The 27,959-nt window shown below is 43.2% G+C and overlaps 1 protein-coding gene across 1 annotated transcript in view; it reads left to right on the top strand.

Moving 5' to 3' along the window:
• Positions 1-27,959, top strand: part of arhgap23b (Rho GTPase activating protein 23b) — a gene marked incomplete at both ends in the record, with an annotated part of 96,217 nt that overhangs the window by 29,350 nt on the left and 38,908 nt on the right. The window contains 8 exon segments of the mRNA XM_081391947.1: positions 211-366; positions 3,011-3,122; positions 3,403-3,442; positions 8,012-8,149; positions 8,241-8,561; positions 10,238-10,299; positions 10,372-10,481; positions 10,586-10,698. Of these exon segments, the coding sequence (XP_081248073.1) occupies positions 211-366; positions 3,011-3,122; positions 3,403-3,442; positions 8,012-8,149; positions 8,241-8,561; positions 10,238-10,299; positions 10,372-10,481; positions 10,586-10,698 (1,052 nt within the window).

Raw genomic sequence — 27,959 nt, 5'->3', positions numbered from 1 at the left:
GCTGCACACTGGTGGTGGTTGAGGAGAGATCCCCTGACATGATTGTAAAGCGCTTTGGGTTTACAGTAGTACATATGAAAGCGCTATATAAATGCCTCATTCTATTCTTCATTCTAAGACTAAAAGATTTTTGTCAGTGGAGCAACCTACCCTTTCCAGCATACCCCATAAAACCTCTCTCACCCCTCTAACATTCACCTCCTCTGATAGATGAGCCCACCAGTCCCAGTGTAGACCTGTGTGCTCGCCATGTGCCAGCGTCCTCCGTGGCGTCCAGCAGCTTGTGCCAGGCATCTGCCCACACCACCAGCCCTGTCTGTCAAATACTCACCTCCCCCCTTACCAGCCTTTTCTACACAGACTGCAGTGAGTTGTCCACCACCCCAAATCCAGCTCCATTCACAGTGACCTCTATTGTTCCTCTATCTGAGCACTTCATCTTAGTTGGTTTTCTAGCACTTGTGCATGTTTATAGTCTTTTGGTGTCACCATATTGATCCGTTTCTTCTATCTGCCAGGTGCCTGTCCAGTTTATCTAACTGTCACACTGTCTCAATTATTCCTGCCTCCCTCTCTGTTGACACTGATAATCATCAGTCTATCCAAAGCGTGCTGCACAATCCCTGAAAAGTGAAGCCAAAACGACTCGATCACCCCCCGGTGACTGGTCCTAGTATAGGTCATAAGCCCCGCCTCCCCGTGTTATTCAACGGGAAGTGAGACCAACTAAACAATTAAATTACACTTCAAATATCTTTTTTCCAAAGGTGGTTTCTTTCATTTGCTGTCGTTTTTTATCACGCTGATGTAAGTTCAAATGTCTGTTTTTAAAATAAGTTTGTTTTTAGTTAGTTACGTGATGCTATAAAAACGGTGGTGTAACGTCATGATTGACAGCTGTGATTGACAGGTTCTCTGAGCGAAGTAGTCACTGAAGCACAAACGACATTTTTTTCGGGATCTTCGGAGAACTGAGGAGATTGTATTTACTTTATTTTAACAAGCCTCTTGTCGTACTGCAATAAATTTTTAAAAAAGTGCACTCAGGGAGAGTGCATTCTGCAAGAGTGAATTCTGCGAGAGTGAAGGCGGAGCATTGATTTCGCGGCTTTACTTCCTGCTCACTACTGCGCAGGTCTGGTCCCGAGATCGCTACTGCGCAGACTCAAGTTCCAAGATGTCAGCGCCATATCGGGACACTGGCGGCTTCAGTTCTCACCAATGGAAGAGAGCGAAGGGGCGTCGTCCATCTTTTTTTTACAGTCTATGGTCTATCCAATAGCAACTTTATATGTCATTTATAACTGTCATGTAAACATCTCTATCTTTCATCATGAATCTTATTTGTATTTTTCTTTCCTCAGCATCGATCACACCACCTATAACCCTGTTGCCTCGGTTTCAATATAGTACATATTTAACCTCCTTTAAATATGTCTCTTTATCTGTCTACTGTCAATGCCACTCAGTGTCTCTAACATCCATATTTTTTTTCCTCTATTTTACATCTGTCATCAACACAGGCCCCCCAATTTTACCAGCTATTAAGATTTTTATTGTTTTATTTTTTTATTACTAATGGTTGGTAAGTTATCTACAAGTTCACAGCCTTCATACTCGTATTAGGTAATTATTTTTAATTTATACAATTCATTAATTTATTCATTAGGGATGTAACAGTTAATCATTAATTGGTCACATCAATAATATCTTTATAATTACTATGCTCTATGATAAATTTCATTATATTAAAGCTGCAGTCCGTAGTTTTTCCTCTTTTTCGCCATTTCTGTTCGAAATCTCCAATTGCAGTTATTCGCGGAATTATCTACTTTATGTGGGTTGTGCCTCAGCTTGGCTCGGCATGGCACAGCACGGATGAATCCAATGTTTTGAGGAGAATGTGCGGGTGTCAGTCACCACACCGGTGTGGATACTGTCATTTGGAATCACAGATTCTACTTTTTGGAAGTATGACCAACATAAGAATTTTCACAGAAAAATGTCATCTAAACAAGTAAGTAACATCCACTTTTGTTCTGACCAACTAAGGGAAAAAAAAACATTGCAGTAAATTGCGCTTATTAAATCTAACAATCACTTATGTCTTACCTGTCCAGCAGAAAAAAAGCTGTCTCTGCGTCCGTTTTGAACCCCCTCACACCACCTTTCAAATCAGTTGTCCACCTTCTCCAGTTGTCACTGGTGATTGTCGTTTGAACCTTTCTGGATCCGCCATCAAATTGATAAGTTTAATTATATCAAGTGCTGTGAGAAAAGGCTATAAATCTCCACCTCCAACATCCTCACACGCAATATAGCCTACTACCCGAGACACCCTCTTTATGTGTACAGATGTGGCGTAATGACGCAAAGACATACTCGAATTTCCCGCGGAAATCCACCAGCACCACTGGAATTAAAAACATTATTACAAGCTTACCGTTTTGAATCGAGCTAAGGCAAGCAGATAGTTTTGAACACTGGCTGGTTATGTACTTGCTCAAAAATTTATTTTGGATCAGTTTTAACCCAAAAAAGTTACGGACTGCAGCTTTAAGTAATGGCAAAATAAATTTCAGTTAAAGAAAAACATTTCACTGTTATATTCTTATGTAAGCATTTCCATTTTTCAAAATGAACACCATAATAACAAGTGGGTTATTAAATGTTGCTGTCAATGTTAAACTTCAAATAAAACCTCATAATGTGAAGGGAGTGCAGTCATTTGGCTTTCAAAATAGTCATTAAACATTATAATAAAAACAGTTTCTGATGATTTACTAAACGTTTAACAATATATACATATACATATATAAACCATTTTGCACATAATGTCTAGCATATATTACATAGACAAAGAAAGCATTGGGCAGGTTGTAGAATTATGATATTTGTGTGATTTATCAAACTAGGTCAGCCCTAGTATTCATCTTTTCACTTACTCATCCATCGTAACCTACTCTTTCTCTTTTTTGTGCATTATCTTCTCTTTTGTTCTTTTTTAAAGGCAATCTCAAAAACAGCCGTCGGTCCTCCTATATGCTGGCCATTACCACGGAGCGCTCTAAGTCATGTGACGAGGGTCTGAACACCTTCAAGGAGGACAGCCGTGTTTTCTTGTGAGTGTGAGACATTCTGTGTTCCTCTGGAACAACCACTGTACATTGCTCATAATATGCTGTTTGATGTCTCATCTCTTTAAAAGCACACTCAAAAACAAAATATGGAAATATGGTTTTCATATTTCAGTGCTCAGTGTTTATTTTCGCGCAGTATCTGTTTGTGGCACACTCCCAATTTCTTCTGGAACTGATGTTACATTATTTGAAATGCAAATTACTGCATGAAGTTTTGTCTGTTCTTTGTAATTTTTTCTTTCGTTTTTTTCTTTTTTTACAGGAGACTACCAAAACGTGTCAAAAGCTTTTTCACAGATGGCGTGAGTTCTCTCTATCCAACCTCAATTACAGTAATTCTTCATCCATTAAAGGAGTAGTTTACTTTAAAATGAAAATTAGCCCATGATTTACTCACCCTCAAGCCATCCTAGGTGTATATGACTTTCTTCTTTCAGACTAATACAATCTGAGAGTAATAAACAGCCTGACGCGTCCGAGCTTTGAAATGGCAGTGGATTGCAACCATTGCAACCATCAGATTGAAGCTCAAAAAAGTGCATCCATCAATTATATAAGAACTCCACATGGCTCCAGGGGGTTAATATAGGCCTTCTGAAGCAAAGCGATGAGCTTGTGTAAGAAAAATATTCATATTTAAAGGTTGTATCAGCGATTTCAGGCCCAAACATAAATGATCACATTCATCTAATCTTTCCTAACTATCCGCTAGCTGCCCGCCCCATAAGCAGGCCGTTAAAAAAAACGCGTCACCAACAGGGGTGGGTCCAACCAATCACCGACAGGGGTGGGTGTTGTGAGGTTTTGCGCTCGTGCATGGCTGCCTATGACGGCTGCACGCGAAAACGTACTCGGTTACTAACGTAACCTCGGTTCTCTCTAGAAGAGGGAACGAGTACTGCGTTAGATATCTAACGCTAGGGGAAAATCCTTTTTCCGCAAGATTTTGAAGCCAAAAATTATCCTTAATTTTGTAATAATGCAAAACGCGTTGCGGCAGCATACAGACATAGGCGAGGCAGCTCGCGCGCCTATTGGCTGTTCTGCGGCAACTGCAGCAGCCTATCGAGCGAGGCCTGGCGTGACGCCAGACCCAATGAGGGTGCTTCGCACCCGTTGCATCACGTCCCGCCGAAACGGGCGTGGTCTAGGCCTATAAATACGCTCGCAGGCAGCTACAATCCGTTTTTTTCATCATAGAAGCAACCAGAGCGTGCGCATGCACGGCAAGGAACGCAGTACTCGTTCCCTCTTCTAGAGAGAACCGAGGTTACGTTAGTAACCGAGTACGTTCTCTTACGAGAGGTCTCTCGTACTGCGTTAGATATCTAACGCTAGGGGACCCAATGCAAAACGCTGTGCATGCCGAGATCTGACACCAAAGACCCAAGGGCGAAAACCCGGGGTTCATATAGTGCACAATCACTCAGGGAACTCACAGGGAGTCCGGGAAGGGGGAGGGGCGAAGCCACACTCTTCCACATATGGCAGCGTCGCTCAGACGCGAATACCATCATACAGACAGGGCGGGGTACGGCCTGAACTGATGGGGAAATGTGGGTCTTACACAGTTTGCCCAGGCACAACTTGTGCTGCTGCTTTTCGCAGTCGATCACCGAGCTGTGCTCAGTAGACGCAGCATTCCGAGCTGATAGCATCAGGTCAGATAATACTGGTTAACTAGACCGACAGCAGCCTGGCCTGCAGGGCGGGAACCTCTAGGTTGTAAAACCTTATAAATGTAGACCCCGTCTTTCTTCGGTACCAGGAAGTATCTGCTGTATAGCCCTCCTTCGCTCTGAACTTGAGAGAGAGGCTCTATGGCCCCTTTGTTCAATAGTTTCGCCACTTCGGCTCGAAGTAAATGTGCTACTTCTGCTTTTACCGTGGTCTCAACGCGTGCCGCATAGCGGCGAGGGCGTCGGCGAAACTGTAGCGAATAGCCTCTTTTTATAATGTCCAGCACCCACTTCGAAACCCCGGGCAGCTTTGCCCATGCGTCTGCATGAATAGCTAGGGGTTGAATACGAAGCGCGCTCCATTTGCTGAGCGATGGGGAGGCTTCGGTGTGCTGTAACACAAGTGTCGCGCTCGTGACATTTGAGGCATGGGGCGCGCTGATAACAGCGGGCAGATTGCCCGCGCTCGACTCCTCTGCGGCGGTCAGCCGCGAGGGGGAGGGCTGGGCGAGTCCCGTGGGAACTGTCATGTCTATGTGTGGATGTGGGCGCGGGACAGCGGGCACATTTATCACACCGAAAGCGTTGTTCGCTTGAGTGAAGCGAATGCACGCTGGTTTCGTTTTTACAGAAACCGTGAGACATGCATGACGTGGTGTTTGTGGGCACTGGGTAGTGGGCACATTTACCACGTTTGAAGCGCAATCGATCTGAGTCGATTTTATGTGCGCGGGACCTGTGTGACAGGCTGTGCTTGTGTGTAGAGATGGGCACTGGGCAGTGGGCATTCTTACTACACATGAGACACCATCGGCCGTGGCCGGGACACCAGAAAATACACTCTCTTGGGGATTTATCTGGGTAGCCGTAAAAACGGCATTTGTGTGCAGGCAAGCGGGTGACAGAACCGGCTTGTTGGCTGCAGAAAACACTGGAACAGTCACATTTTCTGGACGAGCGAATAACTTTGGTGGGAGTCCGGCCGCAGCGGGACTCGAACACCGTCGTTTTCCTAGGCGTGCTAGGACGACTTCGGGGCCTCGGGCTTGACCACAATCCTAGGCCGCGGGCCACGCATCGCGGGGCGGCGGCTGGATGAGCGGGAGCGTGGCTTCGCGCTTCGGGCCTGGCGGCACTGCGAAGTGGCGGCAGTGGACGGTGGCTGGGACTGTGAGCTCTGTGCAGACGGCCTGCTGCAGAGCTGGAGCGCTTCGGGAGGAAGTGCTTCATAGCCTGTGACGCTTTCTGTACCTCTGCGAATCTCTCCGCGAAATCCTTGACGGAGGATCCAAAGAGGCCAGCGGGAGAAAGCGGGGCGTCGAGGAACGCGGTGCGCTCGGACTCAGCCATTTCTGAGAGCGTCAGCCACAGGTGTCTCTCGGTCACAGTGAGAGAGGCCATACTCCGTCCAATGGCCTGTGCTCCGGACTTAGTGGCACGGAGAGCGAGGTCCGTGGCGCTTCTTAGGTCCGGCACGCAGATCGCGTCAGGTCCTTTCTCATCCAGCTTTCTGAGGAGATCGGCCTGGAAGATCTGCAATGTGGCCATGGTGTGCAGTGCTGACGCAGCTTGCCCGGCGGCGGAGAAAGCGCGGCGGAGCAGGCTTGACGTCGTGCGGCAAGCTTTCGAGGGTAGGGCCAGCTTAGCGCGCCGTCCAGCGGAGGGCGGACATAAGTGGGCCGCTATCGCCTCTTCGACCGGCGGCAGCGAAAGGTATCCCCTGTTCTTGGCATCGTCAACTGCAGAGAATGCCACAGAAACATTTTATGGCGCGACACCGCGGCGGGCGGGGGAGCAGTCTCGGTGAAGAAAGCCAGGCGAGTCCTCAGAGTCGCCATAGGCATCAGCTCGCAGTGAGGGCATCCGCCATCAGCGAGCGCGAGAGCTGCACGTTCCTCACCCAGGCAGGAAACGCAGATAACATGGCGGTCCCCGTCGCTGAGTGTGGCTCTGCACGAGCCGCAGGAAGGCATCTTGAAAAAGATGCTGTTCTTTTAGAATGTGTGCCGCGGCGGCGACACACACACACACAGAGTACAGAGAAAAGGCAAAGGATATAAGCGCCGGACAGCGCAGCAGGAAGGCAAGGAAGGCAGCGCGGCCAGCGACTTCAGTGACTCGTCCCACTGAAGGTGCTCTCTCTCAGACGGCGCGGCTTCTTCTCCAGCTCCAGCGATGCGTGTGCTTCGCTTGAAGGATGAAAAAATCGGATGGTAGCTGCCTGCGAGCGTATTTATAGGCCTAGACCACGCCCGTTTCGGCGGGACGTGAAGCAGCGGGCACGAAGCACCCTCATTGGGTCTGGCGTCACGCCAGGCCTCGCTCGATAGGCTGCTGCAGTTGCCGCAGAACAACCAATAGGCACGCGAGCTGCCTCGCCTATGTCTGTATGCTGCCGCAACGCGTTTTGCATTATTACAAAATTAAGGATAATTTTTGGCTTCAATATCTCGCGGAAAAAGGATTTTCCCCTAGCGTTAGATATCTAACGCAGTACGAGAGACCTCTCGTAAGAGAACCTCACAACACTCACCCCTGTCGGTGATTGGTTGGAACACTATTTATTTTGGTTTTGAGTGTTGGTGAAACCTAGGCTGAGCCTAGGCTGCCTACAGAGACGCGTTTTTTTGACGACCTGCTTATTGGGCAGGCAGCTAGCGGATCGTTAGGAAAGATTAGATGAATGTGATCATTTATGTTTGGGCCTGAAATCGCTGATACAACCTTTAACTCGTTACCATGTAAAATTGTAGCTTGCGGCCAAACGGCCAAACTCTATTTGCGTAAATAAAGCACAACTTACGTAACTTATGACGTCGGAAGTAGCACGCCGCATTACTCGAATAAGTTGCGCTGTAGACTTGCAATCAGTATGTTTGTTTGTTTTTTAAATATGAATATTTTTCTTACACAAACTCATTGCTTTGCTTCAGAAGGCCTTTAGCCGTGAGAGCCTTGTGGAGTTCTTATATAATGGATGGATGCACTTTTTTGAGCTTCAGTCTGATGGTTGCAATGGTTGCAATCCACTGCCATTACAAAGCTTGGAAGCATCAGGGTGTTTATTAATAGAACTCAGATTTTATTCATCTGAAAGAAGAAAGTTATATACATCTAGGATGGCGTGAGGGTGAGTAAATCATGGGCTACTTCTTTAAGAGTCTTTTCGAAAATGTCTTGTTTTTTTTCCAGTCTCTAGAGAGCCTTCGAGCAGCAGAGGAAGCTCACTCTAAACGTCACTCCACCTCTGAACTGGGGAACATCACTGTCACTGATATCAGGAAAGAAGGCTGGCTGCATTATAAACAGATTCTCACTGAGAAGGGAAAGGTCTGACACTAGTTCATGCATCTGTCTAATTACTCATTTCCAAGTACTTCTGTGGGCTAGCCTTAGACCTCTGTTATTGTATTGTATCTAGAAAGTGGGCAGTGGCATGCGGCCATGGAAACGAGTCTTCTGTGTGTTGCGCTCCCATTCGCTTTTCCTCTACAAGGATAAGCGGGAGGTGGTGCTTCACGCAGCCGGGGCAGGAGGTCACGGCAATGGGCAAGGGGAAGATGAGCAGCCAATCAGCATTCGAGGCTGCTTGATTGACATAGCATACAGTGAGACAAAGCGTAAACACACCTTGCGACTGACTACTCAGGACTTCTGCGAGTACCTGCTGCAGGCGGAGGACAGGGATGACATGCTATGTTGGATCAGAGTCATCAGAGAGAACAGCAAGACAGACAATGGGGTTTGTTGAGAGGGAGGAGGGAGGAGGGAGGAGGGGGGAGGGGGGAGGGGGGAGGGGGGAGGGGGAGGGGGAGGGGGGAGGGGGGGTATTGAAAAAAAAAACCTCTTTAAAGGGTAACTAAACCCCTGGTCAGAGCCTGACTCCACCCACTGGCAATATTTGAAAAATGCTGGAAAAGTAGGCAGAGCCCAGTGGAGAGGGGGCGGGCATCTGAGACATATCTCTCTGCAGGCAAGGGCGTGGTTAGCTGGTACCCTCTGACATCAGAGTGTAACACAACTTCCAATAGGAAAATTCAACTGCAGTAGCCACTGTTCAACCTGAAGAGGGCAGCACTCAGACGTTTTTACACCCTATTTAGTAAAATTAAAATACTTTCAACACAAATGTCAAAAAAATGACTTGAATCAATGAAAAGCACTAATAAAGCCCCATTCTTACAGATCATTAACTAAAAAAAGTTGGTTTAGGGTTTAGTTACCCTTTAACAGAGATGTTTAAACCAGGGCCTGCGGTCCAAAGTAATAACATTTGATTTGGCCTGCCATGCCATATCACAAGAGGAGGGGAGAAAACATGCCATTGAAGCTTATCTTTATTTCCAGTTTATGTTTATTTTAACATTGTTTTGTTTTATTATTGTATTGAAATGTAAAAAAAAAAACAATATAAGTGAACTTAACCATTTTTAGTACATCAAATATTTTTAAGCATTTTTACATTTTTTACATTGAATATATATATACTGTGGGTAAAATAAGTATTGAACACGTCACAATTTTTCTCAGTAAATGTATCTCTAAAAGTGCTATTTACATGAAATGTTCACCAGATGTTGGTAACAACCCATGCAATCCACACGCAAAGAAATCAAACCATGATGTCTATAAATTAAGTTATGTGTAATAATGTTAAAATGGTGACATTTTCAATAATTATTTTACCTGCTGTATACATCCCACGACCCTCAAATAAGTTTAAGTTTTTGGCCCTTTATATTAAAAAGTTTAGGCACCTCTGTTCTTAGAAAATATACATTACAAAACAGCAGCTAAAAGTAACAGCAAAATTAAACAGAAAATATTCAGAAATGTAATCACATCATTTATGCTGCAGACATCATCATAGTATTAATATGTATGTAATGCAGTTCAGATGTTATGGGAAGAAGGAGGTGGGAACCGGCGAACATTCAAACATTTAATGATATAAATAATACAAATACAAAACGAAAGTAAAAGACAGCAGCTCCTCACGGACGACTGCTGTCACAATAAAATAAAACAAAACACAACAAATTCAGGCCTGTCCTCTCTCGCTCTTCACTGTCGTCTCTCCTCCTTTATGCTTCCGCTCCTCCGTGAGAGATACGAGACCGGTGCGTCGCACAGGTGTCGCTCATCAGAGTAATCACGCCACCGGCACCGTGCCGCTCTCTCACGGCCCTCGGCCTCGTCCTGCTCGCCCCAATGTACTATAACTACAGAAATGATAACTGTAATGCAGACACAGATAAAAATTGTGATTCTATATCACAGTGATTTCCTGCTGCTTTTAACTTAATTTAAATAAAATAAACTGTAGAACTATGACTGTAAAAACTGCTATGAAAGTACAGCAGCTAGTAGCCAGCAATGCATGGTAAATTCACTCTAACATATTTTAAACCCTAACAGGAACTGGGCTTCTCCAGACAGGCTCTAATTAATAAGAAGCTGAATGATTATAGGAAACAGAGGTGATTCTCTTGCCTACTTAATCATACTTATAGAATGGTGAGTGTGGTAGTCTTATCTCTTTCATTTTGTAGTCCAACAGGCAACAAGCTAGACACTTCTCCTAGGATTCATCGGATGATGCCACCTTTTCTTCTCTCTAAAACTGAAAACACGTCAGGTGTGAACCGAGCCCCAGGGAAAGGTGAACGCTCTGAACCATGACACTAAGCCCTGCTCCTTTACCCACTTTCTGGTCTGCATTTGCATCTTTCAGATCTGTCTCATCTCTTTCTCCAACTCTAACAGATGACAGTACTAAGGCACCATGGGGCATTAACATCATGAAAAAAGGAAAGAAAACGGGTCCAAAAGCTTTTGGAGTGAGGCTGGAGGACTGCCTGCCCGCTGCCAATAATAAGGTCAACAAGAGTTGTGAACTAGTGCTTGTTTTCATTAACTAAATTATGAGAAAATACTTCCGGGTAGAACTGGGCGTTATGGGAAAATTTATTATCACAATATTTTTTTTCCAGATCATTCGATATAGATATTTATCACAATATTAATTTACCATTAATGAGGATGGAAATGCTTTCCACATATTTGTTAGACCTTGAGAATGAATGAACATGTATATTTTTTCTCTATTCCACAGAGTAGCTATCTTTTAATTTAGGGCCCCATGAAATCCAGTTTTTTAAGGGGGGGGGGGGTAATCGTGATTCTATCTCCGGTCTCTGGTGTTTACTGGCTATGGGAAGTGATTACTGGGGAGGATACAGGCTCGACACGAAGGCTATAAAACCTTGCGAACGTGTTAGGTGTCGCCCAGCCCGCAGCTCTACAGATATCTGTCAGCGATGCACCCTGTGCCAGCTGCCAGGAAGAGTTAATACTCCTAGTGGAGTGGGCTCTCAACCCAAGTGGGTATGGTGCACCTATTTATACCCGCACTGCGGGGTGGAGCGCGAGATTCACTGAAAGGGAATGTCTAAGGTTACGTATGTAACCCTGGTTCCCTGAGAGGGAACGGGACGCTGTGTCGAGATGTTGTGGGAACGCCCCTGCGTGATTGCATCGTGAAGCATGTGTATAATCAGTCCAATGGAAAGACGAGACGTCATAAGCGAGTGACGACATCGACCAGGAAACTATAAGCGTCTCATTCCCTCTCACGGAACCAGGGTTACATACGTAACCTGAGTCGTTCCCTTTCAAGGGAACTCATGCTGCGTCGAGACGCGTTGGGAACACCATACCCACGACGCCATAATAGCAAATGCCTGTTCTGTGTGAAGTCATTGCGCACACTAAGAAGCAAGCACCCTAGATCCTGGAGTGGAGCCAAGATCCAAATCATTAAATCTAACCAGTGTATGCGGTGAGGACCAGCCTGCCACATCACAGATGTCATGGAGGGAAACCCCAAGATAATGAAGCCTTAGAGGCAGCCATACTCCTAGCAGAATGGGCCTGGACAGCCAAAGGTGAAAGCTGACCAGCCACTTCATAAGCAAGTGAGATAGCCTCGACTACCCACTTGCTCATTATCTGCTTGGAAGCAGAGTAACCTTTTCTTGGTGACCCGGAACAGACAAATAGTTGATCCGAATTACGCCACAGGGCAGCTCTGTGAACATAAGCATCCAAAGCTCGAACAGGGCACAGCAGATTATTTTTTTCCTGATCTGGTGTAATAAAAGGTGGAGGACAAAAGACCTGCAGCACGACTGGGCCCGAAACATTAGTAGGGACCTTAGGAATATAACCCGGCCTAGGCCTGGTATGGTGAAAGGCTTTCACCATACCAGGTGCAAATTCAAGGCATGAAGGAGCAACCGACAAGGCTTGCAAATCTCCAATTCTCTTGATAGAAGAAATCGCAATGAGAAATAAAAATTTTAGTGTAAGGAACTTTTCTGAAACCTCTTCAATGGGCTCGAAGGGAGCCAAATCCCAAGCCGGTGCTCTTTTGCGCAGTGCAGGCCTCAGCCTCGGGGTGCCATGAAGAAAACGAGTAACGAGAGGATCTCTCCCCAATGTTGCACCACCCAGAGGAGTGTGGTAAGCAGATATAGCCGCCATATACACCTTCAAGGTGGAAGGAGATAACCCAGCAGAGAAACAGTCTTGCAGATAATCAAGTACTGTACCAACAGGGCAGATAACAGGATTCAGTTGGCGTTCTCCGCACCAGGCAGAGAAGAGTTTCCATTTCAATGCATACAGTTTTCTCGTGGAGGGAGCTCTAGATTGGAGTATGGTCTCCACGACCTAGGTCGAGAGACCTGATTCTATGAGCTGGGCCCCCTCAGGGGCCAAGCCCACAGTTTCCACAACTCCGGACGAGGGTGATAAATCGTGCCCCCTGCTTGGGACATCAGGTCCCTCCTGATCGGTATCTCCATCGGAGAGCCGTCTAGAAGGGCCACCAGGTCCGAGTACCAAACTCAGGCTGGCCAGTACGGGCTACTAACAATAGACGGGCCGCTTCCCCGAACCCTCTCCAGAACTCCCGGAAGCATAGATATCGGGGGAAAAGCGTACAGGTGTAGCCTCGGCCACACCTGAACCATCGCATCCAGCCCGAGAGGAGCTGGGTGCGTGAGGGAGAACCACATGGGACAATGAGTTGTATTTGACGATGCGAAAAGGTCGACCGAAATTCTCCCAAAGGACCTCGGGGTTTTTCCTGGCTCAAAATGAGGCGGAGGTGGTAAAATCCCAATAATGTATTCTAATAATAAGGTAATTAAATTTGTATTTTTCGTAGATCATCATATAGCCTAATGTGTTTCCCACATTATTTTTGTGGGTTGAGCTCGGTACCTCTAGGGGGGTCCGGTGGCATGCCCCCCCGGAAGAGAATTTTGTACATTTTAAAGATAAATTCATTAATCTGGTGCACTTTGAGTCACCCGAATCCACTGTTAAAAATAAATAATCCACCCGCAAACTGCCCATATTCTTTGATTTAGATATCTGCATCTGATCATCACCTTTATAAAGGGCATTTTTTCCATAATTTTATTAAATGTATGCTCCATCTTTCATTTCAAATTCTTAAATTTGATCAATATTCAATTAAAATAATAAGACACTAGGCTGTTACCAATCAAATTAAAAAATTTACATTAAAGAATGATACTTTGAAAGTAAACCGCCAGTAGGAGGCGGCAGGCGAACGTCTTAATGAGCGAGTCATTCATTCAAACGATTCGTCCAAACGGCTGATTTATTCAGAATGAGGCAGTTTATGAATGGGTAATTGAATCTTTGACTCAACCGATTCGTTCGAAACGCTGAATCATTCAGTAATGAAACACAGCTGAGTGTTGCTGTGAGATGCGCGATGGTTCTGCTGTGACCATTGTTTGGAACTATTTTCGATGCTGAAACAGAACAAAAACAGTCATTGCGTCTAAAATGTAAGTGACTTAATTTTAACTATTTGTTTATTGAACTGTTATGAAATCAGTCTCGGTTTCAATCTTGATGGCATTCAGGAAAACATCACTCTGGTCGTGTGTGGCCTAGGCTATATATTGTTTCTTAACTATAATATGTTATAAATCACTGCGCGAGCCTCAACAGTACAACTTTGTTACCGTCAGTACATTAGGTAGGCCTATATTATTATCAGCTATAGGCTATCAATCACCACTTACAATAAATTAAATAAAACAGAATAATCCTCACGTATTCGGTGATTCCCTAGTTATTTTTTATTTTTATATTAAGAATTATTTTAATCAGGGCATTTGTCCAGATGGGTTACAATTCTCTCTCACTTTTCCCTTAAAAAAAAAAAACAAACAAAAAAAACACACGTGTCCCGGACAAGCGTTATTTTCGAGTCCTGATATGTTTTCCTTGATTGGTTTTCCCTGAAGAGTTACGTTGAAAATGAAAGTAAAAGAGTGACGCACGTTCATTGCGTTTTACCGTGATGACAGTTCCATGTCTTTATTAAACTCAACTCAGTAGTCCTATAATGATTTATCTGTCATCCACCCTCGATTAATTGGAATGGAATGTTTTTATTACTTGGCCCACCCGACCCGCGGATTATCCGCGATCCGCGCAGCACTATCGGCAAACTATACGGTTTGAGAATGGACACAAACCGCAACAGAACCGTCACAGTGGAAAAAGTGTATCTGACCCTGACTGTCTGTCCGAGTTTTGTCGAGAGCCGGAGGCGGCACGAAATTTGACGGAGGCGGCCGCCTCATAATTCTCTATGCAGGAAAAACCCTGGAGCTTCACCACCTTGGGGTGAAGTCTCCATTCCTGGGCCTCAGCCTCTGCCTCGACAGGATATCCGCTCCCTGATTTAGATGCCCCGGAATATATACTGCCCTGAGAGACAGTAGGAGGGCCCATAGGAGGATTTGATGAGCCAGTTTGCAAAGATGACGTGACCTCAGACCCCCCTGATGGTTGATATAAGAGACCACCGATGTGTTGTCCGTGCAGACAAGCACATGGTGACCTCTCAGGTCTGGCAGGAAGTGCTTGAGAGCTCGAAACATCGCCATCATTTTTAGCCAATTTATGTGCCAAGAAAGTAGATGGTCCTGCAAAAGACCTTTCGCCGAGCGACCTGCGAGGGAAGCATCCGTCGATAGCGTTACACGTCAACAAGAAGTCCCCAGCACTGGGCCTTGGGCGAGGAACCAAGGTTTGTTCCACATGACTAAGGCACGTAGGCATCGCGTGACCTTGATCATGTAAAACGGAATTTACCCGTTTTACACGATCTTACCCCATTTACGACTGAGAGAATCGAAATAATACGTGTTGGTGACAATTGTGCCCGCATCGTTGTTGAATCCCATACCACACCTAGAAAAGTGGTCCTCTGAGACGGGAGGAGCACACTCTTCTTGGCGCTGAGCCTCAACCCCAGCATCTTCATGTGAGACAGAACGACATCTCGATGCCGAACTGCCATCTGCTCGGACTGAGCAGTGAAAGCGAACTGAGACACTTCACCCCCGAAAGCGAACCTCAGGAACTTCCTGTGATGGATGGATACATGGAAGTAAGCGTCCTTCAAGTCTATCGTGACAAACCAGTCATCAGACTGAATCTTTGACACAATCTGTTTGAGTGTAAGCATCTTGAACTTGAGTTTCTGAACCCTGTGGTTTAGTTGGCGCAGATCTAGAATAGGACGCAATACCCCATCCTTTCTTGGAACAATGAAATACCGGCTGTAAAACCCTGACTCCATGCTGGGAGGAGGAAACCTTTCTATAGCCCCCTTTTTTAGAAGAGTCTGTACTTCCTGCTCCATAACCAGAGCCTGCTCGGGGTCCACCACCATAGGGAGGACCCCTAGAAATCTGGGCGGATGAGAACCGAACTGAATTCTGTAACCCTTTTCTATTATATGCAGGACCCAATGAGAAATATTTGGCAGTAGTTTCCACGCTGCCAGAAAATTTACTAAGGGAACCAGTCTCTCGAGACTGGCCTCTGGATTTGGTCGAACAGTCACTTCGGTGCCCTGAAACGGCGAAACGGCGGGGAACAACCGAACTGACTGTTCTACGATCCTCCTCGGAGGGTCGTTTGGGGACGCTGACACTTCGGTGCCCTGAAGCGGCGAACCGGCAGGGAACAACTGAACTGGCAGCGCTGCGACCCTCCACAGAGAGTCGCCCCCCAGAGGGCGCAGAGGAGACACGGATTCTCGAACACATCTCTCCCCGGAGGGGACCACCCTCAGAAGCCTGATAGCCTCAGCGTCAGGTCTTCTTCTTTGTCTAAGCCTTCTTAGAGATGATGACAGTCCTCAGATCTTGCCTGCCTCTAACCGGCTTCGACTGCGACCACCACCCAGACCCTCCGATTGTGGAGGAGCCAGAGTGGCGACGCTTTGTTTTTGTTGCACTCTGTGCTGCGAGGAGCTCATAGACGGCAGAGACTGCTCCCGTTTAATCCCAGCAGTCTTGAGGACATTAGATCAGCAAGGAAGAAACTTCTGGAATGCCGCTGATTGTTTCTTCGCCTCCTGAAATCTGTCGACGACCGCGTTTATAGCGTCACCGAATAGACCCAAAGGCGAAAGCAGAGCATCCAAAAGAACAGACCTGTCTCTATCTTTTAGATCAGTTAAATTCAACCATAAATGAGTTCCGTGGCCACCACGGCTGCCATAGACCGGCCTATTGATTTAGCTGTCTCCTTGATGGCTCGGAGAGACAGATCTGTTGCGCGACGCAATTCTTGCACTGACTTCCTCACAATCATCCATGTCCCTAAGCAGATCAGCCTGGTATGCCTGCAGTATAGACATCGTGTGCAAGCATGCCGCAGCCTGACCTTCTGCCAAATATGCTTTACCCACCAGCGCTGAAGTGGCTTTTAATACGCCGGGGCTTTTAATGACGCTGACTCAGGAGAGAGATAGCTCGCGAACGTCTCTTCAGCCCGAGGCATAGTCACATAACCATAGTCTTTAATAACCATAACATTGCTGTAGTTTGATGTTTCGGATTAAAAACACAAAAAGAAACTGGTTTCTTCCACGACTTCGACACCTCAGTGTGGAGATCGGGAAAAAACGGTAAACCCCGGCGGCGAGGCGGTGACCTAGATGGTAGATATCTTTCATCTAGTAAACTCTTTTTACATTCCTCTTGTTCCTCAGCTAGCCAGTCAATATTTATTTTGACAAGGGTATGAGATGGCAAACTCTCATAGGCCCCTGCATCAATGCTGACGACATCCAATTCCTCGGAACTGGATAATCGCAGCATTGGTGCCTCAACTCGGGGGGAAGAAACCGCAGAGCGTGCTTCCCCCTGAGAAAAGGCACTGGATCTGGCAGGTGAAGGCTGAGATAGGGCTGGGCCCGTCTCAAACCCCGCTGTTAGATCCATTTGCGAACCCCAAGATGTGCGTTGCCACTGTGCCTCGGCAGCAGCGGGACCCGCACCCTGGGGAGTGTGCCCTGAACCGTCCTCCTCAAAGAGCGCCTGGCGGGAGCAGAGCGTCCTCACGGACAGCTTATTGCAATGCTCACAGTCAGCCCCCTCGAGGACTGACTGGGCATGCTCCACTCCCAAACAAGCAACACAAAGCTGATGTGTGTCCCCACTAGGCATGGGCCGGTATAAGATTCTGACGGTATGATAACCTTGGATAAAAATATCACGGTTTCACGGTATCACGGTATTGTAATTACTGTGCTTGTTATATTTAAATGTCTGGGTAAAAAAACAACTCTTTTTTTTTCCCAACTGAACACAGTATATTTTATTTTAGGAAACATATAGAACATTTTGTAACATTGAACATCAGGCAAAATAATTAAAATAAATAATTGAATCTTCTTAATTAAATTAAATTGCAGTCACTTGTGTGAGCCTAATCCTGCAGCTCAACAATAATCAACATAAATAAACATAAATAACATTTTCAAAAACATCCTTCTAAATGGAAAAAATGCAATCACTAATCAAAACAAAAACATGACCATTTGTCACAGTTCCAAAAATAAATAAATATATAAATAAATAAATGTAGTCATTTTAGCAGCTCAACAATTTTTGTAGACATGCTCACTTTTTACACATTCTTTATTCAGTTCAGTCCAAGTTAAGATGCAGGAATGTGAGCATGTTCACCTTTCCTGGATTAAGTTTGGACCGGTGAGGTACGAGGATATGTCCGCTACAACTGAACACCCTTTCTGAGGGCACACTGGTGGCTGGGATGCAGAGAAATTTTCTTGCTACCTTGCCAAGTAGAGGTAACTCTTGAGCATGAATTTTCCACCATGCCAGTGGGTCAGTATCAGAGGATATGGGAGGCTGAGACATATACAATTTAACCTCCGCCATCACTCTTTCTTTTAATGGGACATCTCCTTCTTTGACCGTTTCTTGTTTTGCTGATGTAATTTTTTTGAGCAAGCAAGACTTTCTTCTTCGTTGCAGCAGAAGGGACAGTGGTTGTGGAAGTGCTGTTTCCTTGCTCTTGAGCAGTAGTGAAGGCAGGTAATTCTTGAGGTGGCCGTGATGTAATTTCTTCCAGTTTCACAGCTTCCTCTACAGTGAACATGACAGTCTCATCCTTGTTCTGCGAAAAGTTGCCCTTGAAACGGGGATGAATGAAGCAAGCAATGTCAATCAGCTTACTGACATCCTCAGAGGAGTAACGTTGTTGCAGATCATCCCTCATTACTTTTTTCATTTGTTTTGTTAGGGCATCATCTTCCTCTTTTTCTTCCAGTATGCCAGTGATGTTCTCCATAACAGGCTTCAATGATGACAGGGTGGTCTTTGTTTCAGAAGCCAGTAGATCTGTGAAGTCATTTAGAGGCCTCAGAAGTTGGCAGACCATCTCCAAAGTGCGCACATCACTGTCTTCTGGCATTAAATGCCATGAGCTTCTGTCTGCTGCAAGCACTGCACAACAAGCCTGCTGCTGTTCCAGAAATCTTTCAATCATTTTGAAGGTGGACCCCCATCTTGTCACTACATCATGAATGAGTGATTTTTCAGGAATATTCACGAGTCCCTGATTTTTCTTTAGTTCCCTCTTTCTTCTCCAGCTGCGAGAGAATCCTTGAACAAGATGCCTGCATGGTCGAACAGCGGATTCAACTCTTTGAAGTTTTAGCCCTTTGACTATAGCCAAATTTAGGTTATGGCCAAAACAGCTGAGCCAAACACAGGGTAAGCCTTGGAATGCTTTTTTCATGTTTGACGCATTGTCTGTTGTGATGCTGGACAAATGGTCCCTTGTGATGCTCCACTCCTGCAGCATGTTTTCAAAAAATTCCAAGATGTTTTCAGCTGTGTGGTCCTCTGGAAAAAAAAACAGCTTCGAGGCAGAAGGACTTCAATTCCCAATCTGGAGAGAGGAAATGAACTGTGAAGCTTACGTATGGTTCTCCACTACCACCACTGCTGGTCCAAATATCTGTAGTAACAGAAAACCACACCCCTTCTGCCACTTGTTTTTGCACATGACCCCTGACTTCTGTGTACATCTTGGGGATTTCATTCTTTGAAAAGAATTTTCTTGATGGCACTTTGTATAAATGTGTTGCTGTTTTCATTAGTTTTAAAAAAACAGGTTTCTCCACAGTTTGAAAAGGCATCATGTCTTTTGCAATAAAGTATGCCACCGCACTGTTCAGGTCCTTTGCAGCCTTGGATGTGGGTGCATAAGCAAGCTGTTTCTCAAAAGTTTCTTGGATTGTTGGCTGACCTGCAGCTTTTGAGGAGGATGGTCCTTTGCTGCTGAAGCCACAGCTGCTCTACAAAGAAGAAAAACAAAGACTGACATGTTAAATTTAAGCTAAATCTGTAACTAGTCTTTTTTTTCACTTCATCTTTTAATCAGTATACTTTTAAAAATAGATGCGATGTGGTAATTTACTAGATTTAACAAAAACAACTAATTACATTATTTAATTTTTTGTGTGTGTAAAAACAAATAGTACTGCTATAATATAAAAATAATGCTCTAAAATAAATTTTAATTTCAGTGTTGATGCATATTAACGCAGAGTGCGAGTGTACTGCACACACACACACACACACACACACACACAGTCCCATCAGTTCACGAACACTCAAAGACACGTGAGAGCCAGCGAGGAGTTTTTTTTTTTTTTCATGGCGTGATTTTGAAAAGATGTTAACGTGGCAGAAGGGTTAAAAGCAAAGACGTGATTTCACCTTAACTTAATTGTTGTACTAATGTTCAATCACAGAAACGTAACGTTAGTACATATAGTCTGCTATTCCCCACTCTGTAAAGTAACGTGCAAGAGGAAATTAGTTGATGTTAGCTAATGTTTATTAATTAGCCGTGTTTTCTGACTCGGTAACTTAGATGTTTGCAAAAGTTCATTTCAAGACAGCTTTAAGTTAACAACTCACCTTGAATTTAGCGAAGAGTGCTGGATGGTGCTCCCGTAGATGAGAAATCATATTTGATGTATTGCCTCCTTTAGCAGCGACTCTTTTTAAACATGATTTGCATGTCGGTTGACCTTCCTCTTCCAAGCCGTGGCCGTCAGAATTTTTCCGGTACCCAAAAAAATCCCACACCGCTGACTTGGTCTTTTTAGATGGGGGGAAAAGTTGTGGGGGTTCACCTCCTTCGGCCATCCTGAACTTAAATTACTGCTGAGTCTCACTGACTGCGGATCACGCGCACAATCACATACACGCGCCTGCCAGCTAACCAGTGGGGGAGGGGCTGCATTGTTTTCGCTGCAGGTACGCACACACACAATCTAGTAGGGAGTCCTGCGCTTTCACTTTGACGACACAAAAAATGCACATATCGTAGGAACGGTATAACTTTTTTTGTTTGCGGTTTTGAAACCGTGACTTTTTCAAACCGCGGTAAACCTTGAAACCGGTTATCATCCCATGCCTAGTCCCCACCCGTGATGAAACGGGTCATATATATATATATCTGTGTGAAATATTGTGCTTGGAATGACAGACAACAATAAAAAGACAGGGACAGTATACAGAGAGCGCTTGCTGAAGGCACAGAAGCTAACGCGGTCTGTTTTCAGGTGTGCTTTATAGTTTCCTGGTCAATGACTTCACCCGCCTATGACGTCTCGTCTTTCCATTGGACTGATTATACACGTGCTTCTCAACGCAACCACGCAGGGTGTGTGTGGGGGGGGGGGTATTAACATGCCTAAGACTTTTGCACAGTACTGTATATACATATATATATATATATATATATCGACAGCACCCCCTTGAATGGAGTCCGAGTGCAGTCCAAAAACTTGGTCCATATATCAAACACGCTTGCACATATTAGTCTGAAACTCGGTACACATATAGATCTCATCAGGCCGAACAACTTCCGTGCTCAATGTCATAAGCTTCCCCCAACGGTTGGCTATTTAGGATTTTATGGAAAATGCATGCTTTGGAATTTGACATACTCCTCCTAGTGAATTCATCCGATCGCCACCAAACTAGGTCAGCATGAAGACAAGACATTAAGGATGATAAATTGCCAGTGGATTTTTGATATCTCAAACGGTTTGGCCTTAGCGAGGAAACGGATTTATGGCGAGAAAAGAGAAACAGGAAGTGTGTTATAACTTCTGCATACATTAACTGATCTTGATGAAACTTCAGCAGTGTGTTCGTTGTAAAAGGCCGATCACATGGATGTGACTATTGTGAGTCAAAGTTATAGCGCCACCAACTGGCAGCTGGAAGTGTGTCACTTTCAAAATGCTTTGAAATCACCCTCTTATTTTTACCCGATTTGCTTAAAACTTTATGTGTATAATTTAAACACACAGCAGATGTAGACCTGTGAAAGGATTATTTATATCTTAGATACTGTTGTCGTGGCAACGCATCAAACTTAAATATTCTTTTTGGATGCTTTTGAGACTCTTTGCATGCTTGAAATTGCATGAAACTCGACAGACACATCACATTTATTAGCCAGTAGACGTGCAAAGTTTCAGAAACGGGCGTGGTGGAGGGGCTCAGTAGTGCCACATTTTAACAAAAATGGGGAGTTAGTTTTATCTACAGTCACAAAAATTGATACGTTTATTGTTCTCATCGAGCCGGACAACTTTCTAATGTACAGTCATTAGCTCCAACCAACAGGAAGTCAGATATTTTGGATTGAATGTGGATTTTGTACAAAATCAGCCTCTGAATTTTTACCCACTCCTCTTAAGTGGTTTATTTTATTCCCACCAAACTTTTTCAACATGATGAAAATACATTAAAGATGCTCAATTGTAAACGGATAATAAATATCTCAAACAGTTTTGCTATGGCGAGGGATGAAAGTAATGCCAAAAAAGGAAACACTAAAAGCCTCATATCTTCTAAAAATTTAATTATACGCCATTTATTTCTATATAAAATTATACAAATATCAGAACTAAACCCATTTTATTTTTTTTATTTTTCAATTTAAGAATTATTTTAAAGTTTAAAAACAGCCAGAATAGTTGTTTAGTCCAAAAAAACCCCCCAAAAAACAAGTCATACAGGGCTATACTGCCCTCTTGTCTTAAAAATCAGATAGGCCTACTGTAGTTATATATAAATATATTAGGGGATGTGACTGTTGGAATATTTCCCCACCGATTAATCAACTTGTGACACCGCTGGGGGCTTTTAAATCGCTAACTTAAAAGCGAAAGTAAAATACGGACGTCCGCACAGACATTGATAATGGTAGTAGAGCGAGCGTTTTCAATGAATTCCTATGGAAGTAGGAATGAACTAAAAACCGTTCACTCTGTTCTGCTCGTTCCTCGCTGTGGGCGCGCACAGTTATGAATGCCTGTGCAGCCGTGAACATTTTAGTTTCATTTTAAAATAAGCCCCATTTAGAGGGCAGATTGCTTGAATTTATTTTACAGAAACACAATGTTGTGTTTTATTGCGAGTGTACTCAAATATAAGTAAACACTTGCAGTTTGCAGTTTGCAATGCAGTTTGATTGATGTCCTTTATGAACAAAATTACGAAGTAGCCCATGTTTTTGTGTTTCCACTATTTGATTGCGCCCACGCCTCACACACACACAACATATTCCAGCATTGCAATCTTGACATCACAGCCTGTTTATTATAGCCATAATAAATTATAATAATAAAATAGTCAACCTAACATATACAAATTACACTGCTCTGTTTAAATATTCAGTAGTACAATTTGTACCATTCTGCGTAAGCACCGCTCCACTTGTGATGTTTCCAAGCACATTTTTGCGCATGTAAAGAGGATGATTTTTCTACGTCGGTATTGGTACGTGAGTGAAGTACAAAGCCTGTAGTGAACTATAAAGAATAGTTTACCATCCAAATACATCACGAATGTTGAAACATTTTGATACTAAGAGTATCAAAATGTGATACTTTTTGAGAGAGTTACGTGAAGCCAACACCCCTTACTTTCACTTTTGCTTTAAATTATTTCGTTTTGGCTTGTTTATAGTTATTTTTTTATTCTTGTTCTGTTCTGTTCTGAATATCGTTACATTTAAAGGATTTGTTGTGGAATAATATTAGTGTATTTTCTAAGCATGCAGCAAACGATAGTAGGCTATTAATTGGTTAAAATTCTTACAATGGTTAATGGTTAACCGGTTAATAAGCATCCCTGTGTATATAGCTAGATCAAATTAGTGCAGAATCAACTTTGCGTTGCAATCGTGTCAAGGATCAGCCAGTGCGCATACATCACAGGTGTCAAACTCAGTTCCTGGAGGGCCACAGCCCTACACAGTTTTGTTCCAACCCTGCTTCAACACACACACACCTGCAGTTTTCAAATAAGCCTGAAGGACTTGATTAGCTGATCAGGTGTGATTAATTAGCGTTGAAGCTAAACTCTGCAGGGCTGTGGCCCTCCAGGAACTGAGTTTGACACCCCTGGCATACATCATCAAAAGCGGTTGTTAAAGGAGATCTCCGGTCAATTTTAACATTGAGCTAATTTTTTTGTAAATTTGGAGTGCTGTCAGTACAGAGAACAACGACAAAAATCGGTGTTGCCTACACCGTGTTATCCTCTTTTTAAAATTTGCACCCTGTTGACTTCAATGGGGCAAGTTTTAAACCTGCTTTTAGCCTCTTAACATCCTAGATGTGTCATTACAAGTGCCCAGCCATTGTGAGTGATTCCTTCAGAGTGAACGTGGTGAATCTGACTGCAGTAGATGTAAAAGATATTAATAAAAGTGATGTTATTTCAGCCAGCGCACATACCTGTATTTTCTTCCTGTTTTCGGTCGAAGTCCACAGTAGTCGATTGTCGAGTTCACGCGCATAGGTTTAGTTACCTATGATCACGCGCGTGAACTCAACAATCGACTACTGTGGACTTCGACCGAAAACAGGAATCACTCACAATGGCTGGGCACTTGTAATGACACATCAAGGATGTTAAGAGGCTAAAAGCAGGTTTAAAACTTGCCCCATTGAAGTCAACAGGGTGCAAATTTTAAAAAGAGGATAACACGGTGTAGGCAACACCGATGTTTGTCGTTGTTCTCTGTACTGACAGCACTCAAAATTTACAAAAAAAATGAGCTCAATGTTAAAATTGACCGGAGTTCTCCTTTAAGAAAAGTGCTGAGCTGAATTTTTGTGCCATCTGTGCACAACAGTGTTTTAAATGAGAATAAAGTCAAATGCGCCTTTAGTCCCATTTTATATAAGTACACTCTAAAAAATGCTGGGTTAAAAACAACCCAATTTGGGTTATTTGGCAACCCAGCGCTGGGTAAATATTGGACAGAACACATGCTGGGTTATTTTGACCCAGCAGGCTGGGTTTTTATACATTAACCCATCTGCTGGGTTGTTTTTAATCAGTGCTGGGTCAAACAACCCCCATGCTACAGGTTATTAATTTTAGATAATAATAATAAAAAAAACGAATAAAAAAAATATTAATAACAATAATAACACTACTGTTTATTGATTCAATTAAAGTGTTTATTCCAGGAAATTAATATAATCAAAAATACATTCATGTTCAAAAAAACAGACATCTGTAACATAAACGGAGGCCCACAAAAATCATTTGTGCTAAAATGTTGGTATGTTAAAATATTATAAAATGGTAAGATTCTCAAAATTCAAAACTCTTCACTTATAAACTGTAAAATAGCCTACAGCTTAAGATTCTATTCACAAAGAATACAATAAAAAACACGTAAGTACATACATTGTAATTCACTTAAATAAGCAATCATTTAGTCCTGTGCAGCAAAAATGAGAGGCACATCTCTGCGTATAAACAGTAAGTACATACATTGCAATTCATTTTAAATAAGCAATCATTTAGTACTGTGTAGCAAAATAATAACATGAAACTCTATACCTATAAACTGTAAAATAGCCTAGCTAAAAATTATCTTCACAAGATGATAAAAAAAAAAAAACGGAGTCAACTTTTCCAGAGTTTCCCCATTCACCAAAAAACTGTCCAGCCATTCCAAGCTCCAAGACAAAGGGGAAGGGTTTTGCTTCTCTCTGCCTTTCCAGGTAATGCACCATGTTGGTTCCAGACTAAATGAGGGAAAGACAATATCAGACACAGATAATTATTTAAAAGTGTGTCTTAGGTTTTCATAGGAGCAGTCTTAAATTAGTTAAATACCATCTTAAATTAACTTAAAGAATTAGTTCACCCCAAAATATAAATTTCCTAATCATTTACTCACCCCAGTGCCATCCAAGATATCCATGTCTTTCTTTCTTCAGTGGAAAAGAAATTAAGTTTTTTTGAGGAAAACATTTCAGTATGTTTCTACACAGAATAGAATTAAATGGCAACCAACTATCCCAATGTTCAAAGAAGGTTCAAATGTCAGTCTCAATTCAGCTTCAGAGTCTCTACACAATCCCAGTTGAGAAATAAGGGTATTATCTAGCGAAACCATTGGTCATTTAAAAAAAAAAAAAAAAAAAAAAAATTATATACTATTAAACCACAAATGGCTGATGGTTTCGCTAGATAAGACCCTTATTTCTCGACTGGGATTGTGTAGAGTCTCTGAAGCTGCATTGAGACGGACATTTGAACCTTCTTTGAACGTTGGGATAGTTGGTTGTCATTAAAGTCCATTCTGTGTAGAATAATCCTGAAATGTTTTCCTCAAAAAACTTAATTTCTCTTCCACTGAAGAAAGAAAGACATGGATATCTTGGAAGACATTGGGGTGAGTAAATTATTAGGAAATTTTCATTTTGGGGTGAACTAATCCTTTAAAGAGTTGTGAGAAAATGAAATGCATGTTAGATTCAAGCAGCAATAAAACGATTTATCGTGCAGCCCTACAAACAGGTGTAAAGAAATTAGCCTGCTCTTTTTGTCCCCTGTTGTTTTACTTACCGGTTGTACATCAATGAATGAGGTTCTTGTCTCTTGAATAGTTGGCCGAAAGGTTTTGTGGCCAATCTTGTACACAGGCGGGGGAAGAATGACAGGCAGGATTGTAAGTGCTAGTATGCCTTTGGAATCTAAGAATAGAAAAATGGCAAATTAGAACTTGTTCGTTCATCAGCTTTTAAATTAAGCAAAGTGCATTTCTAACTAAGGTCAACTTAGAATGAGTGAAATTAGCTTAAATATATAACAGTTAAATATGTACTCTGGTAATCTGAAAACATTTAGTGTTATTAAAGGTATGGTTCACCTTAAAATGCTAATTTACTCACCCTCATGTCAAATTTAATCGCCTCATTTACTCACCCTCACGTTGTTCCAAACCTTTTTTTGGAACTTTTTTTGAAGTTTCTTTCTTCTGCTGAACACAAAAAGATTTTTTAAAGAATGTCAGTAACAAGATAGTTGACGGTAACCAATGACTTCCATAATAGGAAAAAAGTACTATAAAAGTCAATGGCTATTGTTAACTGTTTTGTTACCAACATTTTTTCTTTTGTGTTCAGGAGAAGAAAATCATTCAGGTTTGTAATACCATGAGGGTGAGTAAATGACGACAGAATTTTCCTTTTCAGGTGAACTATCCCTTAAAGCAGTGTTTCTCAAACCCGTCCTGGGGACCCCATACCACTGCACATTTTGTATCTCTCCCTCATTTAACACACCTGATTCAGCTCATTAGTACAGACTGCAAAATTTAAATTGGGTGAGACATCCTAAATTATGGGGGTCCCAGGACATTTGAGAACCACTGCCTTAAACCAAGAAAGGGGCAAACAAGCACGGCTATCTATGAAATTACACTGACAACGACTAGGCACAGAAGTGGTACCCTATGCCAGCCCTACAATATAACTGATTTAAATTGTCTTGTCATGTGCTTGTACTTGGACAAGTAAATTGGCCATTCATGTTTTTGAGCTTATTGTGAATGGTGTAGCAAACTTTGTTAAAGGGATAGTTCGCCCAAAAATGATATTTAACCCATGATTTACTCACCCTCAAGCCGTTCGAGATGCATATGTCAATCTTTTTTCAGACAAACACATTTTCAGTTATTTTAGAAAATGTCTTAGATCTTTCAGTGGTTATAATGTGAAGCAATGGGGTCCACCTCCTTCAAGTCCCAAAATGTGCATGCATCCTTCACAAAAGTAATCCGTAGGACATAGCGTAGAAAGCGTTGTGACGTAGAACGAACGTGACAGCGCAGCCAGAGAGCAGAGCAAAACAAAACTCTACGTTCGTTCTACGTCACGACGCTTTCTACGCTACGTCATACGCCAGCATCCATCTCCATGAACGCGCGTCGAACGCTACCGGAAGCCAGTTATTTTCGTTTCTAAAGTTTTAAATATGTATATTTTTATGACAAAACCGCACGGATTACCCTCAGAAGGCCTTCGTTTATCCCCCTGGAGCCGGATGGATTACTTTTGTGAAGGATGCATGCACATTTTGGGACTTGAAGGAGGTGGACCCCATTGCTTGACATTATAACCACTGAAAGATCTAAGACATTTTCTAAAATAACTGAAAATGTGTTCGTCTGAAAAAAGATTGACATATGCATCTCAAACGGCTTGAGGGTGAGTAAATCATGGGTTAAATATCATTTTTGGGCGAACTATTTAAGGGTTAGGGTTGGCACTGGATGCAACTGTGAAAAAAAGATTACATACTAAGAAAGAGAATTTGAAATGCAAAATTGTTCATCACATATTTACCAGCAATTTTTC

Source organism: Scardinius erythrophthalmus (assembly GCF_964197995.2).
Source record: "Scardinius erythrophthalmus genome assembly, chromosome: 18".
NCBI classification, from domain to species: Eukaryota; Metazoa; Chordata; class Actinopteri; order Cypriniformes; family Leuciscidae; genus Scardinius; species Scardinius erythrophthalmus.
This window is presented reverse-complemented; position numbering and strand designations above follow the sequence as displayed.